General features: G+C 34.1%; 1 protein-coding gene across 4 annotated transcripts in view; it reads left to right on the top strand.

Moving 5' to 3' along the window:
- DYNC2H1 (dynein cytoplasmic 2 heavy chain 1) overlaps positions 1-20216 on the top strand; it is a 170378-nt gene that overhangs the window by 51996 nt on the left and 98166 nt on the right. For all 4 annotated transcript variants that reach the window (XM_068670205.1, XM_068670216.1, XM_068670225.1 and 1 more), the window contains exons 54-66: positions 1833-1987; positions 3844-3981; positions 6489-6602; positions 8670-8830; positions 8981-9104; positions 9641-9762; positions 10411-10497; positions 12510-12636; positions 13951-14092; positions 14625-14734; positions 16018-16116; positions 17372-17495; positions 19930-20093. In XM_068670205.1, coding sequence (XP_068526306.1) covers positions 1833-1987; positions 3844-3981; positions 6489-6602; positions 8670-8830; positions 8981-9104; positions 9641-9762; positions 10411-10497; positions 12510-12636; positions 13951-14092; positions 14625-14734; positions 16018-16116; positions 17372-17495; positions 19930-20093 — 1667 coding nt within the window. The remainder of the gene's footprint in view (positions 1-1832; positions 1988-3843; positions 3982-6488; positions 6603-8669; positions 8831-8980; positions 9105-9640; positions 9763-10410; positions 10498-12509; positions 12637-13950; positions 14093-14624; positions 14735-16017; positions 16117-17371; positions 17496-19929; positions 20094-20216) is intronic.

Consider the following 20216-nt stretch of genomic DNA (forward strand, 5'->3'; position numbering starts at 1 on the left):
GCTTTTATACTTTGTGGTCTATATGTTTTCATTTTTTCATTAGCATAGACATGCTTCCAGACGTTCATTATATTTTAATAATTATTTTCCTTTCAGAATACTTAGCAGTGGAGAGGTTTATAGAGCTGAAAAGATACCATCCTCTCAATCTTTGTGATTCCGGGCTAAACAAGTCAAGTTTTAAACTCTACTGTTCTGTTTATTTTAATGGCTTTCTTGTGAGCCTTGGGAATAGTGGAGAAATGCACAGGTTTGTGCACAGTGAATTTCAGAAACAGTACCAAAGGTTACACTTTGGTGGCAAAACTAGGGAAGGAAAAGTTAATGATGGTGCTAATACTGGTGATAGAATGGAGAATTAAGTGGTTCCTCAGAGAACAATTAGATAGGATAAGTGTTCCCCTTGATGATGGGAAGAAGTTACTAATGCACAGGAAAAAAAAAACACAGGACAAAAATATATTCTTATAAGGGAGGGTGCAATGTTTAAACCATATTACTGTGGTCACTCATAAAAGACAAAAGCAATTTACCAAACCCATTTCAGACATATATGTTATTAATTATAAATGGAGATAAGGTAGAATATTGAAGGATTAAAAAGTTGGTGAAATACTATTTTAGGATTGGAATTTAGAGAGAAGTGTTCAGATTTTAAACATGTTGAAGGAATAGGAATGTCAGTGAGAATCTGGTTGCTGACAATAAATGGAAACGAGTTAGAAGAAAAGGCATGGTGTCGTAGATACCTTTGCAGAACATAAGAAGGGAAAAATATATAGGAAGAGAGAAGGAAACAGTTTTTGTGTATTGAATTCATGAATATAGTAGAACGTCCAGAATCATTTATCAAAAGGTGAGAAGCATTAGACTTTACCATCAAACAGCAACTTTTGTGAAGAGGTAAGTTTTTAATTTGTCACTATGTATAATTGGAAGTTGCATTTTTATAGGCTTGAGATGAATAAATCAGGGAACTGCCTTTATGCACAGTGACAGAAGATGAAGTAAAAGAAATCTCCCCTGTACTCCACACCAAGTGGAGTATAGCAAATAATTAAAAATTCAGATAAGGATTTAAACTAGTATCTTTGGGCAGTAGTCGCCATGTACTCTCCATTCAGAAAGTGTGATAATAAGCTCCTTATTCATCAAGAGTGGGATTTTTGATTTTTTGGCTTTCACCCACCTTTAACCACCTTTATGTTTAGAATTTGAATTTATAAGGCAGATCACATGTGATACCATTTAAATTCTTTCCAGTTTTCTGGTGAGTTGAGGTGCTACTTTATCAACCTTCTGACTACCCAACTAACTACTGTTTTTCTTTCTTTCTCTGAGAGTCAGTAATTTCTTCATAATTCATTCAAAAGCAACCTTTAATTTCTTTTATGGCAGATATTACTTTTATTTGTATAGATTTCAGTGCTCACTGTAGCCTATGGTACTGTCCAAGCTGTGGTGCCATTTTCTGGAATTAATTTTTTTACTTCTGAAAATCAGATCATGTGGAAAAAGCCCAGTCTTTTTCCTCTGGAGGAGACATTGTTACAAATCTAAGATTTGAGCCCTAAAGGGATCTGTGTAATACTGACTTTTCCCATTAGAGAGGCTGTTTTCCTTTGACTATGATAGTGCTTAGGTTAAGAATTGTTCTGTATCTTTTTCATCTGGAAGCCTATTCTGGCTGCTGCAAACTGCTTTCATGGAAAGACTCTCTGTCATATTTGGAATGTTGTTAATTCATATCTCAAACCCTTCTGTTACTCATCCCTACTTTAATATGAGGTAAGAATGATTATATTATCTGTATGACACTTTCTCTTGTACAGGTGATTCAGATTTTTTTAAGTCATTTCTGGCAATCCATGAATCATGTAAAATGTATGGAGCAACACCTAGCAGATATATGACATTCCTTCACATATACAGTTCAATCAATAACAGTAAAAGAAGAGAGCTAATAAAAAGGCAGAATCACTTGCAGGTATGTATTTAAAACATTCCTAACAAGCAATCTTTCAATATACCGTTTGGAAATACCTTGTGTATTATGAGCTGTAGCTACTAACACAGTTCTGTGGGGTGACTCCTGTTTGCCTGTACTCATGCTGTGACTCTAAAAGAGGAATAAAATGAATCTTAATGGAAATCTCTGTTCAGAAGTTCTAGGGTTTAGAATTGTTACTTGTTTTCATTAATATTTTATCTCAAGCATGTATCAGAATGGGTATGTTTTCTTGTAAAAGTAAAAAGGACTTACAAGCACTTTAAATTTATTCACAATTTTATGGAATTGTGTTGCAAACAACACATCCATCTTTTGATCAATTTATATCTCTGCTTGTATACTTTTCCTTCCCTGTAGCTACCTACTCCATCCCTTTCTTTATATCTCTACAACAACTTAATTTGTGTGATTCTTGCATCCTCCTAGTTTAATAAGCTGTAAACTCTGCAATTTTGTGGTTACTTCTGTAGCTTTGGCCAAAATTCCCTTTTTTGTGTTTTTCCCTCATTTAATGTTTTGGAATTGGTTTCAAACTTTTCCACACATCAAAACTTTTATGCAACCCTAGACCAAATACAGTTCACCCAAAGATGTTACTTTAATACTGTTCTTGATGAGTAACTTGCTTATTTTTTAAAAATTATTTGCTATCTTTTCATTAATGCTTTCTTCTTTGTTTGCTTGTTTTTCCCTTTTCTTTTTCCCTCATAATATTCCCTCCCATCTTTTAGGACATAATACTTTTGGCTTTTCCCTTTCCCCTTCACTTTCAGCTCCTTTTCCTAGTAATCCCTGGTACTATTCTGAAATCACACTTGCAACTTCTTGCCTTGAATTCTATATTCTTTTTATTCTGTCTGCTAATATTTTTTCCCATAGCTTACAAATTGCATAGTAAGCATATTAACAAAGAATTTAAGTTTGTAGTGATAGAAATTACTTTTATATTTATAGAAAGATAGGAAGTTTTTTTCTTAACTTTTGTTTTAAGGAAGTAGCACTGATTTGTTTGTAACAAACACACATTTACTTTATTTACTAGTTGAATTCATTGGGTAGAGAAAAGTAATCATCTACATGTCCATGTTACATCAAATATTTATTTTATCTTTAATATTTTTTCAGATGTGTTGAAATAATTCTGTTTTCTTTAAGTACATAATTTAGAAAGTGTGAATAAAGAAAATAAACATAATTGGTTGAGGCTTTGTTTTATGTTCATCTAAGTTCTTTAGAGAACATACAAATATGTAGAAATAGGATAATATAGTTTGTTTCAATTTGTTTAATTACTGTAGATTTGCTATTATAGGAAATAAAAGAGTGTGGAGTTAATATAAGTCAACCAAAATGTTACTGAATTTAATAAAAAAAAAAATGGGTTCAAGTTGCTGATTCTTCAAAACTTAGTTGTTTTGACGATTTCATTTTCAACTTTCGGATGTAGTAAAATACCTTAAACTGACGCATCTAGGATTGTCAACTCTCCTTTTAGAGTTAATTAATACCAGGAAAATGTAAACAATAGTGAGATGATGTGGAATATAAATTTTATGAAAAGTTGAACATGACAAATGAACCTAAAATCTGTTGAATTTTTTATTGACATAATTAAAAAGTAAATCATGTTTTTTGAGAACATGAGAGAGAATGGGTTATTTGTGACTCAAAGTTTACAGGTGAGAAGTAAACACATCTTTTTATAAAGAAATTAAAAATGAACTATGTTAGTCTACATCACTTTTAGTCTGTATGTATTATTTCTAACCAAAATTCATTTAAATCCACTTAAAATTCCTTGCTAAGCAATTGCTTTTTATAAACTTTTATAGGCAGGTGTTTCAAAGCTGAATGAAGCTAAAGCCCTTGTAGATGAACTGAACAGAAAAGCCGGAGAACAAAGCATTCTACTCAAAACTAAGCAGGATGAGGCTGATGCTGCCCTTCAGGAAATTACAGTATCTATGCAGGTAGGATCATATAAAAAGTGAAAAAAATAAATGCTTTTCTGTTTTCCATCTCCATAGCTGCCTGTGCTTGGTGTTCTTTTCAAGAAGTGCTAAACATGATGCTTTTACAAGAAGTTGCCTAAGGGACTGCATGAGCCTTGGGGTATGAATAAATTTGCAACAACAGAACAAAGGACCTTAAATCAGTTCTGAACTGATTGAGTAGGAAGAGAACACTACCACTTCCTGAGTAGCATTTACTGCTGTAGATCAGTCTGTAAGGTTTCCTGGAAGATCATAAATCCAAACTGATAGGTTTTTTGATGCTTTTTAAAAATAGGAACTTTCAAGAAAACACTGACAAGTAGCACTAATTAAGTAAAAAATCCTGTTGAATTTGTAGACTATGATAAAGTATGTATTTCATGAGGTTCAGTCTTACAAAGTTAACCTCAGATAAAGTTAAGTAATTGTGTAGTGTTTTTCACTCCTTGAAATTTTTATCCTTCAGCTCAAGGGTAGACCTTTTCTTTGAGGAGGTGATTTTGTTTAGTAGTACATTCTCAGTTAAATACACTAACTGTGTAGAAAGTAGATCTCTACATTGATACTTCCAGAAATAATAAATGTAGGTGAAGCCATAATGAATCTGATCTCATTGCACTGTGTTTGTTTTAGCATTGGTTTAGTCTTGTCAGTCTGAAACAAGCTTAAATAAATAACCTCAAAGAAGAGGTATTTTGATAGATATGCAGAGATATGAAAGAGATATGCAGTAAAGTAAATGCCTGTTCTTTCAAACCATTTGTTCTACAAGGTGCATTACTTTCCATTCTTACAAGCCTACTTCCTGTTAGCAATTTTTAAATATTTTTAGCCTCTGGCTGTTTACTGTATATGTGTTTGAATAGTGATGATTGGCTTGGTATATATTCACTGCTGGCCTCAAAGAATTTTTGTGCCATTTCTCATGACTTCTCTTTTAAACCTGTATCTGCTTTTGTTCAGTAGAGGAATCTGCTACCCATGCACATCTATTACGCTGTGGAACAAAAGTGAGGATTAAGCCAAAAGCAATGAAACATGATGGGTGATGGGCCTGTGGATATCAGAAAAATTATGATAGAATTGTGGCTCAGGGTAGCATAAAGTACAGGTGCCCTCTGACATATTAATGTCACTTCAAATGTTCCAATTTGTGTAAGAGATAGGTCTTTAATACATAGGCACTTTTTATCTTCTTTCAGAGCAAGGCTTTTGACCTACAACTGAATTTTAAGGTTTTCTTACTCAGAGCTATCAGTCCATGTACGTTTGCATGAAATATCTAAGCTAGTTTTATGTAGTTAATGTTCTCTGGATAAGAATGACATACTTTTATGGATTTCAGTGACATACTGTCTATAGCTTAGGTTAAGCACTCAGAAAGATTATTATTAATCTCAGTGTTTTCTCTGCTTTTATACATTTCTTACTTTATGCTCAAGTTCAACTCAGATCAACAACTGCTGGTTAAAATACTGTATTGCATACAGGAAAATATATAAAAATATGAACTATGGGCTTCGATGTCTTGCATCTGTTAGTTGAATTAAGCCTAGAATATTACACTTTAATGCGTTTATTTTATTTATTATTTATTTTTATTATATATATCAATTATTTTTATTATATATTTATTTTATGCATTTATCCTCCATTATTTGTTTTATGACTGTTTTTGGTAGTTCCTGTTTTTATGTTTACTGCAGGCTGTAAACTTTTTTTTTTTTAGTTTATATATTGGGTATTTATTTTTGCTTAGGAGTTCTGGAGTTGGCTAATGGTTGCTATCCCTCTGTGGTAGGCACAATACAAATTCAGGAAAACAGAAAAGATATAAACCTAAACAGCTTATAATATATGTGTAGGATGTCAGGCAAATATCCTTACAAACAAATAAATGAAACTTTACAAGTAAATCTTGCAATAGTATTTTTGGCTAACAGGCTGTAGCATGAACAGAACAATTGCTGCTTTTATGAATGTCACAGAGAAGGAGAGTTTCAGTGGTGTCATGAAAGAAGTAGAAATTTGAGCAGCTACAAAAATAAAGACAGGATGATGCTACTCCCAAATGCATTAAGTATGTTAGAGGCTGCCAGTCTTAAACTTTTAGAGAAGGTCTAACATATTCATATGGAATGAAGAATCATAGGCAAGGGGACAAAGGTATAATAAGCATAAAAAACAGGTACAGATCTTGTCTGTGGTACAGTAAAGAAGGAGATGCAGTAAAAGTAAAAGGTGCTTATTCTGTATCATTTAGTTACATTAATATAAGCTTAATACTTATGCTTATTAATATTTAATGCTTATGTATGTATTTAAAGCTTATGTATGTTTTTGAAACTACCTCTCTCTTATCAAATAGTTTCAGATACTATTTGTGACTGGTATTATGGTATTATAATGAAGACTAAAAGAAAGGAGAACAAAATGTAGGATAAAATCTGTGTAAATTTGAAAAGTAAAGATATTTTTTACAGAGCGCTAGTGAGCAAAAAACAGAAATGGAAAAAATAAAACAAAGGATAGCAGAAGAGGCTGCAGAAATAGAAGAAAGAAAAAGAAAAATTGAAGATGAACTAAAGGAGGTTCAGGTAAGAACTAATACAGAAAAGTAATATTTTGTGGTGAGATTTTATTTGGCTTATTTAAGTTCTGCCACGCAAAATGATTCTGTACAATTTATCCTAATATTTCTTAAATTTTGCGTTAAATTATTTGAATATAAAAACCTTTTGGTATTAGAAAAAAGTTAATTTTGTGTGTCAGAATGCAGATTGTCACTTTGGCATTTAAATTGGCATTATATTTGATCTTAATTGAAGAAAGACTTTTCAGGTCAACTCCAGTTGCTATTTCTGTGGTGCCATGGTGTACTACAGCTGATCTCTGCAGACCTAATGGAATATTTTTGAATTACTAATCTATTCTTTAGACCTACTGTATTTATTCTCCTTGATGAAGCTGGTAATATCATAAAGCTTACACTATGAGCTGAAGGGAAATGGTTTAATGAGGGAGTTTCCAGTTACTACTTAATTCTAACAATTATATGTACTATATATAGATATATATATATATAAAATCCTATATCTCCTTTACCTGGAATACTGCATTCAGCTCTGGGACCCCCAGCACAAGAAGGACATGGACATATTAGAATGAGTTCAGAGGAAGGCCATGAAGATGGTAAAGGGTGGTCTTCTATGTAGGCAGGCTGAGGGAGCTGGGGTTGTTCAGCCTGGAGAAGAGAAGGCTCTGGGGAAACCTTACAGTACCTAAAGGGGCCTGCAGGAAAGCTGGGGAGGGTCTCTTTGTCAGGTAGTGTAGTGATAGGACAAGGAGTAATGGCTTTAAACTAAAAGAGGATAGATGTAGATTAGTTATGAGAAAGAAATTGTTTACTCAGATTGGTGAGGCACTGGCACAACTTGCCACAGAAACGCTGTGGATGCCCCATCCCTGGAGGTGTTCAAGGCCAGGTTGGGTTAGGCTCTGAGCAACCTGATTTAGTGGGTGGCACCCCTGCCCACGGCAAGGTTATTGGAACTAGATGATCTTTAAGGTCCCTTCCAACACAAACCATTCTGTGATTCTGTTGCATACTGTTCTTAAGAGACTTTACAGCTTTTATGCATCAGTTTTTTGGTAGAGGTATGTGTCTCGAGCCATTGATTTTAGTCTCTATTTTTCATCCCATCCATTTTAAAATTGTACTAAAGAATAAGAAAAAAGTACAGCAAATTATTTTTCTTTACTTTTGAATATCATAGGTACCAAGGGATCACATCTTTGCAGTGAAAGTACAAGTCTGTGGAGCCTGATGCCACACATCTTGGGTCCTGAGGGAACTGTCTGATGTAGTTGCTAAGCCTCCCTCCATCATATTTGAAAAGTTGTGGCAGTTGAGGTCCCTGGTGACTAGAAAAATGGAAACATCACTCCACTTTTTAAAAAGGGTAAAAAGGAGGAGCCAAGGAGCTACAGACCAATGATCCCCTCCTCTGTGCCTGAGAAGAGGGGTTGGAACTAGATGATCTTTAAGATTCCTTCCAACCCAAGCCATTCTGTGATCCTATGATTCTATTAAAGTAACATAGAACTAAAGGGTTTGGTTAAAACCCTTTTTCTAGACTTTGATAAATATGCAAGATGTGCAGGGTGTGCACAATCTTTAATAATTCCTTAACTTCTGTTTCCTCATTATTTTTTGGCTTTGTTGGTAAGGGTAAAAGGTGCCTGGATTTGCTTAGCTACTGAAAAGAGCAAGCTCTTGTGACTGTACTTCTTGTACATAGATATTCTTAGGTGCTTTTGCAAACAGTAATTGACATCGTTATTAAACCATACCAACAACACAATGAACTTTTAAGCAGTGGAAGAACAAATATAATTAATGGTATTATATACAAATATTTATGAAATACAGTGTTGAATGTAAATTTAGAGAATGCTAGGATTGAAGTGTGTTTTATATGGAACCGTACTTATCACAGGTAGCATTTTTATTTTAGTAACTTGTGTACATGAATACATATCAACAGTATTTGGTTAGGTAATGAAATATTTAACGCTAACATGAAAATGTATGAAAGCCAAAATGGCAAACTTTCGGTTTCTCGTATCTTCATACATTTTTTGATATGTTTTTATGTTTCAAGCCACTGGTTAATGAAGCTAAGTTAGCAGTTGGAAATATAAAACCAGAGTCTTTGTCAGAAATTCGGTCATTACGGATGCCCCCTGACATAATCAGAGACATCCTAGAAGGAGTTTTACAGCTGATGGGGATTTTTGATACATCATGGGTGAGCATGAAGAGGTGAGGATTTTATTTAAGCTTCAACCTTAGACAGTAATTTGCAATATGAAATGCTTTCTGTTATATTCAGGAATTATGTGTGTGCAGAATTCTTTATATTTCATATGGAAAAAATCTTTTGAACGTTTGTATTTTCTTTACTTTTTACAGTTTCTTGGCCAAAAGAGGAGTGAGGGAGGACATAGCAACCTTTGATGCCCGTAACATTCCAAAAGAAATCCGAGAGAGTGTTGAAGAACTTCTTTACAAAAACAGATCATCTTTTGATCCTAAGGTAATTCTTTATTGCATTACATAAAATGAAATAAACAAACAAAAAAATACAACAAAAACAACCACCATCACCAAAAAAACTCTTAAGTCTTAACATTACATGCAGTTTGTTTTTTTTTTTAAAAAGGTGAGCTAATGACAATTAATATATTGGTGATCTTTGAGAACAAATTTGGGAGTAGCTATATGGAATTCACTAGCTAGTAGAATTCTTAAATACTAGTTCCTTAGTTTTAAGAGGACAGTTGTTCCCTGGGAAGGAACACAATGAGTTTGCACTCATTTAGAACTTCCTTATCTCCTGTGGAGCTTCACAGTTGTAAAGATACACATTATTTTCTTTACACAGATTGATGGCCTACAATATAATCTCTTATATAAATTTATATAATATAAAAGATAAGTTTAAGAGAGGAGTTGGCTAACTGGCATATTAAAGTTGATAAGTGGTAAATCTGTTGCAATTATTTATCTTGTATTTCTCATGTACATCATATTTAAAAGACTTGCTTTTTACTGTTACTGATTTTTTTTCAGAATGCTAAACGAGCCAGTGTTGCAGCTGCTCCATTGGCTGCTTGGGTAAATGCCAATGTCCAGTATTCCCATGTCCTAGAGCGAATTCAACCTTTGGAAAAAGAAAAGGCTGGCTTGGAAGCGTGAGTTAGACACTATTTCAGGATAAATGTTCTCAATTCCATTGTTGACAGGAGAGACTTAAGAGGACTCAAGTTAGTTAAAAATAAGAAACTGTAGCTCAATAACAAGTATTAAAATATTCATGCTGAGACAGTAAAAAGTGTGTAACATATATATATTTCTTGCCAATCACTAGTTACCAGTCTATGCTGAAATACGTCTGTGAGATGTGAACATTGCAGATATGCTTAAAAAGTACTCTGCCAATGAAAGCTATGCTATAAGAAGTGTGGTTCCTCTCTCTTTTTTTTTTTTTTCCCTCAGGCATCACTAATCAGTGTCGGTTTCTCCTTGTAATTACAAAGATATGAAATATTCTTACGACCATCTGTAATTTGAGAAATATATACCGATTGTCTTAAAATAAAATATTGGAAGAATTTGATCTGATCTTTAAGAATACACTTGCATGTGGTTGGTTTGCATTTCTAAAGATATGTGATAAGAATTACTCAAAGCTTTTAAACATGAAAACAGATTTTTATTAATACAAATCACAAGAATTATCTCTGGACTATCTGTATATAAACAATTTTTCTGCTACAGTCCCCACCCTTTTTTTTTTTTTTCGAGATGCATATTCTTAAAATAAGCGTTATATCTTTCAGTAATCTCAAGAAAACTGAAAGCAGAAAACAAAAGTTGGAAGATCTTCTGAACTCTGTTGGTCAAAAAGTATCAGAACTGAAAGATAAGTATGTTGTGTTTGTTTATTTCAAGATATAAATAAAAACATTGATGAATTTACAGTATGAATAATGATATTTATTATAAATAAATGGGAGAGGTGCAGAGTTCTGCACCTGAGGAGAAATGACCCCAGGCACCAGTACATGCAGGGGGCTACTCAGCAGGAAAGCAGCTCTGTAGAAAAGGACCTGGGAGTCCTGTTGGACACCAAGTTGAACATGAGTCAGCAACATGCTTGGCTGCATTAGACAAAGTGTTGTCAGCAGATTGACAAGTGTGATACTTCCCCTCTGCTCAGCACTGGTGAGGCCACACTGTGTCCAGTTATTGGCCTCCGTTACAGGAAAGACCGACATACTGGAAAGAGTCCAGCAGAGGGCCACCAAGATGATGAAGGGAGTGGAGCACCACTGAGGGGCTGAGGGAAGGCTGAGAGAGCTGGGACTGTTCAGCCTGGACAAGAGGAGGCTCTGCGAAGCATCTTGCCAATGTCAATATATACCTGAAGGGAGGGTGCAAAGAAGACTGAGACAGGCTCTTGTAAGTTGTGCCCAGTGCTAGGACAACAGGAACAAACTGGAACACGAGGTACTGTTTGAACACCAGGAAGCACTTCTGTGCTGTTCAGGTGATGGAGCACTGGCATAGAGGCTGTGGAGTCTCCTCCTTTGAGATCTTAAAAAGCCACCTGGATGTGGTCCTGAGATATTGGCTATGGGTGTCCCTGCTTGAACAGGGGTTGAACCAGATGGCCTCCAGAGGTCCCTTCCAACCTAAAACAGTCTATGATTCTCTGGTTCTATGAAATGCACCTCTCTACACTGTGAGATGTATAAATCAGAAGAAGCCATACTTAGGCTATCTGCAGCAGGTCATCTCATTGATCAGATGGAATGCTCTTTCAAAGTACTTGTTTCTTACTACTGAGTTGGAAGCCTCCAGTGTAGACACAGCAGATATCAAAAATAGAGTAGTGTGTGTCTCACCTTTTAAATCTGAGATGACTTCAATGTCTTCTTAGGACTAGACTTGTCCATCTCAAGAAGGCTCTGGGGAGACCTTAGAGTGGCCTTCCAGTACCAAAAAGGAGCCTAACAAGAAAGGTGGGGAGAGACTCTTTATCAGGAAGTGTAGTGATAGGACAAGGAGTGATGGTTTTAAACTACAAAAGGGGAGATTTAGGTTAGATATTAGGAAGAAATTCTCTTCTCAGAGAGTGGTGAGGCCCTGGCACAGGCTGCCCAGAGAAGCTATGGATGCCCCATCCCTGGAAGTGTTCAAGGCCAGGCTGGATGGGGCTTTGAGCAACCTGGTCTGGTGGGAGATGTCCCTGGACATGGCAGGGGTGTTGGGAGAAGGTGATCTTTAAGGTCCCTTCCAACCCAAACAATTCTTCTTGTCATTCAACTATATAATGATGTCTCAGATGCTGTATCTATTTATAATTAAATACATTAATTTTAAAAGCTTTGATTATGTGTTAAATGCATTAGTTATCCTAATGTAAATAAGTATTAAATTATTAAGGTGTTAAATGTTACAACATAATATCCAAACCTTGCTTGTTGTGTGGGGCATATTGCTGTTTTAGAGTTGTTCACAAAATAGAGTACTGTGTATTGGACTTTAAATTTAACAGTTAAACAATATTCTCCTTTAGAGGAGAATATTTACCAAAGAGTTACAGATTTGTAGCATGTTGTTGAGTTTGCTATTGTTCTGACTATGTGCGGAACAAAATATCAACCACTAAAATAAAGTCATGCTGTTTAAGTAGATGAAGGAATGATTTTCAGACCTTATAGTCTATACCTGTGTATCTAAATTTTGTTAGTGGAAAGTCTAACAAGCTCATTTACCAAAGAGTAGAAGACGGTATAAAGAACAATTGTTGTTGTATTCTTCATGAACCATAAGTGAGGGATTCACAAGTTCAGTCAATTAAGCTGCCTTTGAAGTAACTGTCCATAAATTTAGTAGTTCGTGACAGCAATTTTAAACAGTAATTGTTTTACAGGTTCCAGTGTAGAACAACTGAAGCATCAAAACTTGAAGCAGAACTAAGTAAAGCTCAGAAAACATTGAAAGCTGCAGAGGTACTGATAAATCAACTTGATAGGGAACACAAAAGATGGAGCACCCAGGTTAGTGAAAATTTTCATAGCATACTTCTTATAGCTGATATGTTGATAACTATTTTAAAGTGAAATCATGTTATATTTGGGAGAAATTGGCAACTGTTTGGACACAACTCTTCAGTCAGAAGCAGAAAAGGAAAACTCCAAGATACATATAAGCTGAAAATAGCTGCCACCTCCAGAAAGTGATACCTAGCTTTCTTTGGTACTTTAAGATGGGATAAATATCCCTGCTGAGAGACAGTTGCCTGTCTCTTCATAGACATTAGAAAAAGCATAAACAATTAGCTTAGGTTGAATGCCTTCATTTTGAAGAACTAGAGTTAGTATTGGATGAATACTCTCACAGGATGACCAGCAGGATTGAAGGAAAAGGAAGATCTTCCTTTGCAAGTAGCCTTTTAGATACTCCATCTGCTGCAGTAAGGTATGGGCATATTTGAACCTGAGTTCTAAAAATGACCCTTCACATTTTTCACCCTGGTACATTATCCCTCTCTTTAGAAGTATACCCTGCTCTATTAATGGTATGGTGTAGATATATTAGCATACCTAGCAGAATAGTGGGTGGTAGTCAGGTAGTCATTCTATGTTGAAGATGGTGCTTTATTTAGTGCTGAAAATGCTGTGTTCATCTCCCTTTAAAGTAAGGAGATAGTAGTAAAAAGTTTCTTGTGTGTGTAAGCCTTTTTTTTTTATTATTTTTAAGGTCAGTTTGATTAGACGCAAAGGTGACATTACTTTTTCAAGGCAATTATGGCAGTCTTCTATGTTGTTTTGCTATGCTGTATTTTTATTCCAAAATACTAGAAGAGTTCAAAGCATAGGCGGTAAATTGCAGGTAGCTTATTCAAAGGTACATGTTAAATGTATTTTATCTTGTGAGTCTTCAGTGAATCAAATTTCTGAGTACGGTATTTGGTATGTACATACGTATTATGAGTAGCATTCACTAGCTGATACTATAAGATCACATATTCTTATTTTTCTTATAATGTTATGATTTATCCAGTTGCTCACAAGTGACAACCTGAAGTGTTCATCAAATCCATAGTTTGTAGGAGCTAAATTCTTAGAAACATCTGTCCACATTGTAGTTGAGAGTTAAAAATCTTTCCTCACATTTTCACTTATATTTTCACTTATATTTTGCAGTGAGTTAGCTAAATACAGATACTTTAAATGCAAGGAGAGAAACTCATTCTCAGTTGTATTCTTAATGGCAGACAATGTAACTCTGACTATTAAATGAATTATGAGAAATATTAACATAGTTTTTATTTATAATACACACTTTGTAATTTTTCTTTTTTTTTGAAGGTGTCAGAGATAACAGATGAACTGTCTACGTTGCCTAAGAGAGCTCAGTTAGCAGCTGCATTTATTACCTATCTTTCTGCTGCTCCTGAGGATCAGAGGAAAACCAGATTGGATGAATGGACCAAATCAGCAGGCCTTGAAAGTAATTTGTGTGGGTGTGGGTGTGTAAGTCAGCTTGACTGAGAAAGTGAGAAATGCCAGTGAGTTCTGATGAACAGACTCCTTTGTCTTGGTGTTCCCATATGAAAAATGACAACATTAATTTTTATTCAAGAAGTAGTTATACATACAGATACAACTATTTCTTAGGATTGTTCTGTTATTTCTTAAGATTATAACTACTTATATATATATATATTTAAGATTTTGTTCCATAGCCCTTGCTTAAAAAGTAAAGTTTATATGAATGAAAGTATTCACATTAAATGTTGGAAATTTGCCTATGGGTTCTGAATGCTTCTTGTTTTTCAGTAATCATTTTTATCTGTGTTAACAGCATCATTTTTTTTGGAAACATCAGATAGAAAATAGCAGTACACTCAAGAAATAATGTAAGGGCAATTAACAGACCTGCACTGATTTAAGGCAGACTCTCCACTGTATATAAAGTGATGAAGGCTTAAAATGTGCAAGCTATAAATATTAGCACAAACTTATGATCTTTCATTTATCAGAGTTTGATTTACGGCGGTTCCTGTGCACAGAAAGTGAGGAGTTAGTTTGGAAAAGTGAAGGCTTACCTTCAGATGACCTTTCAATAGAAAATGCTCTTGTTATCTTGCAGGTAAACTTGCTTTTCTATCTTATCTTAGAAGTATTTCAATTTCTACAAATTTCAGTAACATGATAGCTTTCTGGAATTTTGAACAATTTCATTTTCATTGTTTTATTAGCACCATAAAACATGCACAGAGAAACAAATATTTATCTAACTCTGGGTACTCCGTACCAAAAGGAAAATATATAGTGAAAGAACATCCTTTTTATTTTTCTGCTTTTACGGTTTTCTTCCAGATGTTGAACAGACAAGACCTGCTATTAGTCTATTACTAATCATAAACACTAATACAAGGAAGATTATGTCCTATAAGTGTGCACTTGACGTATCATTTCTCATACTTTTTTGGTCTTGAAAAAGTAAAAAGCTATATGCAGATGCCTTTCAAAATATCTAGATCTGAAATCTTTAAAGCTAATCATTAGCTTATCTCTGTGATATAGGACATAAAATGCCATTCACTTAAGGCCAGTTGCTAATACCAGATAGAATAATTATAATAAATTATAATACTGTACTTATAACCATGATTCAGTATTACCACATAATAGCATATAGATATATATGACAATAAATGCACATATTATGCAATTGCACATTTATATAACATAATACTGCAGTTATAATGTAGTTATTTCTTCTATCTGATAGAAAATAAAAATGTAATACCATTTAGGAGAGGAGAATTTACATTTGCCAGTGGTTGTTTGCTTGGATGATTAATAATTCGCACAGACCAGTTACAGCTTTTTTCCAATTTAAATAAGTCTTGCTTTATCATCTTGATATTAGATCTAGCTATTACTTTCTCACTTTGATTAAAAAGCTCTTCAACAAATATGATTTTTTACTCTCAAAAGTACTTATATGCTGTAATCAAATCTTATTTTCATCTTTTTCTTAGTTAAATAGATTGAGCTCCTAAAAATCTCATTGTGCATTAAGAACTTTTTCAAGCCCTTCCTCAGCTCAAATCCTTTTGCTTGTGCATGTATTTTGTTCAGCATCTTTTAAACTGGAATTAAACACAATATTTTACAAAATAAAAAAAAAGGACAAGAAAATAATGTTCTTATACTGTTCTTATACTGTTGTTGTTTACTGTCATTTTGTTGTTAGGTCATTAGTGTTTCTTTAAACAGTTTGTTAATGAAAAAATATTAAAATGCGCATAACATCAGTTTGGGGAAATAAAAGAGGACTTAATTCATTGTGCAGTATTCATTTGTTTTACCCATTCAATTTAATTCTTAAAATAGATTTATGTAATTTTCTGATTTTTTTCTTAGAGTAAAGTTTGCCCATTTCTGATAGACCCTTCTTTCCGGGCTACAGAATGGTTGAAGACACATTTGAAGGAATCACGTTTGGAAGTTGTTAACCAGCAGGTCCAGTATTTACTCTTGGTCTTACAATATTTTTCTGCTTGTTACCCTCAGTTCCAGACTTTAGAGAGCAGTTTATTTGTTGTGAAAGCTATCACCAAATATGAGGTCATATTTCATGAAGCATTAAATTTCTCACAGTTTTTGTTTATGGTGATTCTATCAGATGCTACTGATAATGCATTTACTCAAGAAGGAAATCAGAGTATTTAAAGTTGAGGGTCAGCATTATTGTAGTTTTATTTCTACAAGCTTGTCCCTTTGTGCTGCCCTTTTCAAGAGTATCAGTATTCCCTGCTGGGAGAGAGATAGTAAAAGATTTCTAAAAATAGATTATTTATGTATTTATTTATATATTTTTTTTATTTGTTGCAGTTCATAGGATTTTGGGAGTATGTATATGCTTCTTCCTTGTGATTTTTGTGTTTTATTATCTACATTGGAAGTACTTGGATAGGTTTCAGTTCAAGATTAAGACACCATGTCAGTTTACATGAGTGGCTAGGCTTGTTTCATTTGCACAAACATAGACGAACTTGTGGTGCCATTCTAAAGTCCCTTATTGGATCCCATCTGGCCTCAGAGTATTGCTTCAGCAGAATGTGTGTCTTCTAGAGATCTGTGCCAGTCATATGTAGGCACTTTGGATACTCACAGAATACTAGTTAAGAGTTGAATACTTAACCTGCTAGCAGGTTGGCTTGATTAACTTTTGGGCTTGTTGACTGCATTATCCAGGATCACCACTGACTTTAATGGAATCTTAAAAAACAAGTGTGTGTTTAGATACCTACAGGCAAAAGCCTGCATTTAGGTATCCTAGTATCTGTGAATCCTGGCTTTAGGTCTTGATTCCCTTTTGAGGCACAGCTACCTATTAATATTTGAGATGTACTAACTAGCCAGGTACACCTGACAGACATGACACAAGACCTGTTGCAGACCTGCTTTTTTCTGATGTAGCACAAGGAGAGCTAGGCATGTTAAATTGGTTGCTTGTATGCCAGTAGCTGAAGCAATCCTTTAGTTGTATCAAACGAATTTAAATTAAATACTTGTGGCTACCATATGATGCATGTAGTAGAATTCTTTGGTTATACTACTGATATTTATATTCAGATTCCTGGTATAATGACTTACTGTTCATTCCTAAAATGAATTAAAAGTGTCTATAGAGTTTTCACTCTTTAACACTGCTGTCGAAGTGTTGATATTTCAAAATAACATGAATCAAATAAATTTGTTTTCATTTGCATAGGACACCAACTTCCTAACATCTCTTGAGCTGGCAGTGAGGTTTGGGAAAACACTTATTATACAGGAAATGGATGGAGTGGAACCTGTACTCTATCCGTTGCTAAGAAAAGATCTTGTAGTCCAAGGTAAAAAACCAAAATCTTTAAAAATGCTTGTTCAAGCCTTGTGAAGGTTAGATCCATATACATCATATAATACCTGATTTTTCTGAAACCATGAGTATTCCGTTGTCTTTTCCTCTTTAATATGCAGCTACTATACATGCTGCTAACACTTCAGTGCATTAGTTATGTTGGAGTTATGCTCTTGTTTGCTAAATTGAAAAATACTGAGAAGTATTTAAAGATTTTTTGCAACTGGAATTAGAATAAAACGTCTTTATGAATTCTTGCAGAGTTTAAATTTTAACTTAATTTCTAATGGCAATTTCAAACACATGGTCTTTCTTAGGAATTTTGACAATGAATAGACCAGAAATTACACTACTGATTATGCAGTTAGAAATCAGAATTATAGAAAGTTGATGTTGCCTTTTGTCTTTTGTTTGTCTGAAGACTAAAGAAGATGCTCAGATCTATGCCTGATGTGACTTTAGAATGGGAGTGTAAGGGGTCATAGAATTCAGTGAAATACGTCCCCTTTACTGATGCAGTGAAGCAGAATAAAAATATTTGTGGAGTTCTTAGATGTAGTTATCCCCTATACGGGGACAGGTCTGTAAAATAACAAGTTGTTAGTTTAGATCATTCTTCCATTACAGATGTGCTTACTTTTTTTTTCTCCTCAGTAAGAGTTGAGAGCACTACCTGAGTGGCGACTTCAAGGTTCTGTAGGAGACAGATAGAAAATCTTGACAATTGTTTTATTTCACTAGCTTCTGCTGAATTTTGGAAAGCAGAGATACAGTATTATCAGAGATACATCTCAAAAGGAATCAAATTAAGAGATAAATGTGTTTGCAGAACTGTGGAGAAAGCAGATTAAATCAAAAATACAAGTTTATTCAGGGAAATTGCTCATAATACCTCAGGCAGCCTCTTCCATATGAACTCCGTTAACTCTAGATCTGTGCAAGTCCAAACCAGGGAGCTGTGTTTTGAAATGGGTGAGCTGGTCATTCTTTGGGAGAGCTGGTCATTCTTTGAGCCATTTCAGTCATTTGGCTATGAAGCGCACAATTGTCAAAATGTGGAAGTGGTAGTGGAGGCCTCTCTGTATTATTTTGCTTGTGATGACTGTGCATCTGTTCACTACTTGGAATGAAATGAAGTTAAGAAAAAATGTGAATTTATATACTGCAGTTACTTTGTCCTTGTACAGCTTCCATTTTCTATTTGACATTTTTACAACATAAGCCTCAAATTTATTCTGATCCTTGGCACAGAAGCAAAATTGGTATGTGCTTTTCATCTGTACCAGTGTTTTAGCAAGAGATTTATACTTGGAACATTTCTGATCTTCTGCTCCTAGTGCTAATAATAGAGAAGTACCTAACTGCCACCTCAGAAATTTCTCTGGAAGAGAAATTTTCACTTTGAAACTTTTAATGTTCCATTTCTTTCTTCCTTCTGTTTAGTATCAGGAGGCAAAAATCTTATTCTAGTCGTGACGGTTAAACTTTATTATTTTCTGACATGGCTGTAATGGAAATTTTCTGTGGTGGAAGGAGAGTGGTGAGAAGCCATATATATGGTTTAATTTTGTGAGAAGTGTATTGAGAAATGTCAGAATCTCAATAGTATAAAAATAGATTGAATACATGACAACAAAAATGAATAAATTATTTTTTTCCCACTGTGAGTAAATTAAGTGTATTTATAGTAATTAATGAATTTACATTATTTCTTAATGGAACAGTTTTCTTTTAATCTAATAACTAGATATTCCAACATCTTCAGTTTTATAGTCTTTCTCCATAACAATATCACAGAAAATAGTATTTTAATGGAATTATGATTGTAGAGAAGCATCACATTTCTGCAAGTAAATGTAACAGATTCAGAAATAAAGACTGATGTTTTGGTGTTGCATTCAGAAAATATTGCACCATCTTAGTTAGCCTATATGTATTTATGGCAAATGTGATTTTATAGAGTGGTATACCTATATGGCAAATTAAATGAATATGTTTAAATAATGACAGGATTCTTAGACAAAAGCAGAATTATCTAGTGTGTCTTCTGTGATGTTTTGTCTCCTGCCATTGCTAGAAGATTTCAAATATTCATTCATATTACTTTTACATCAAGTCCATTTTTTGCCATTTGTGCGTTTTTATTGGGGGTGATAATTAAATGAAACTCGTCAATTTTCACCATATAACTTTCACACACTGTTGTTACACTATTGCATTTTTCTGTCTAGCAATGCAGAATAGCTTATGTTTCTTACGTTTTTATTTATTATTCTTTATAAAAATAATTTATAAATTATTTGTAAAGTATCTTTTAACCTATTGGTATAAAGTATAACACAAATACCATTATTTTCAGATAATTCTAGAACGATTAGAATCTCAAATCAGAGTGGCTATAATACATATATTTTTTTTATCTACAGGACCCCGCTATGCTATACAAATAGGTGAAAAAATTATAGATTATAATGAAGAGTTCCGTCTTTTTCTATCAACGAGGAACCCAAATCCCTTCATTCCACCTGATGCTTCTTCTATCGTTACGGAAGTAAACTTTACGACAACAGGAAGTGGCTTAAGAGGTCAGGTATGCATTTAGAGTAAAAATAATATAGGTTTTTATAGATACATCCAGCCTGTGGTAGAAGCCCCATGGTGCAGTTTGTGTTAATGGTCACAGAGATGTTTTATAGGACACAACTATAAATGG

This window comes from Anas acuta, chromosome 1 (assembly GCF_963932015.1).
Source record: "Anas acuta chromosome 1, bAnaAcu1.1, whole genome shotgun sequence".
Classification (NCBI taxonomy): domain Eukaryota; kingdom Metazoa; phylum Chordata; class Aves; order Anseriformes; family Anatidae; genus Anas; species Anas acuta.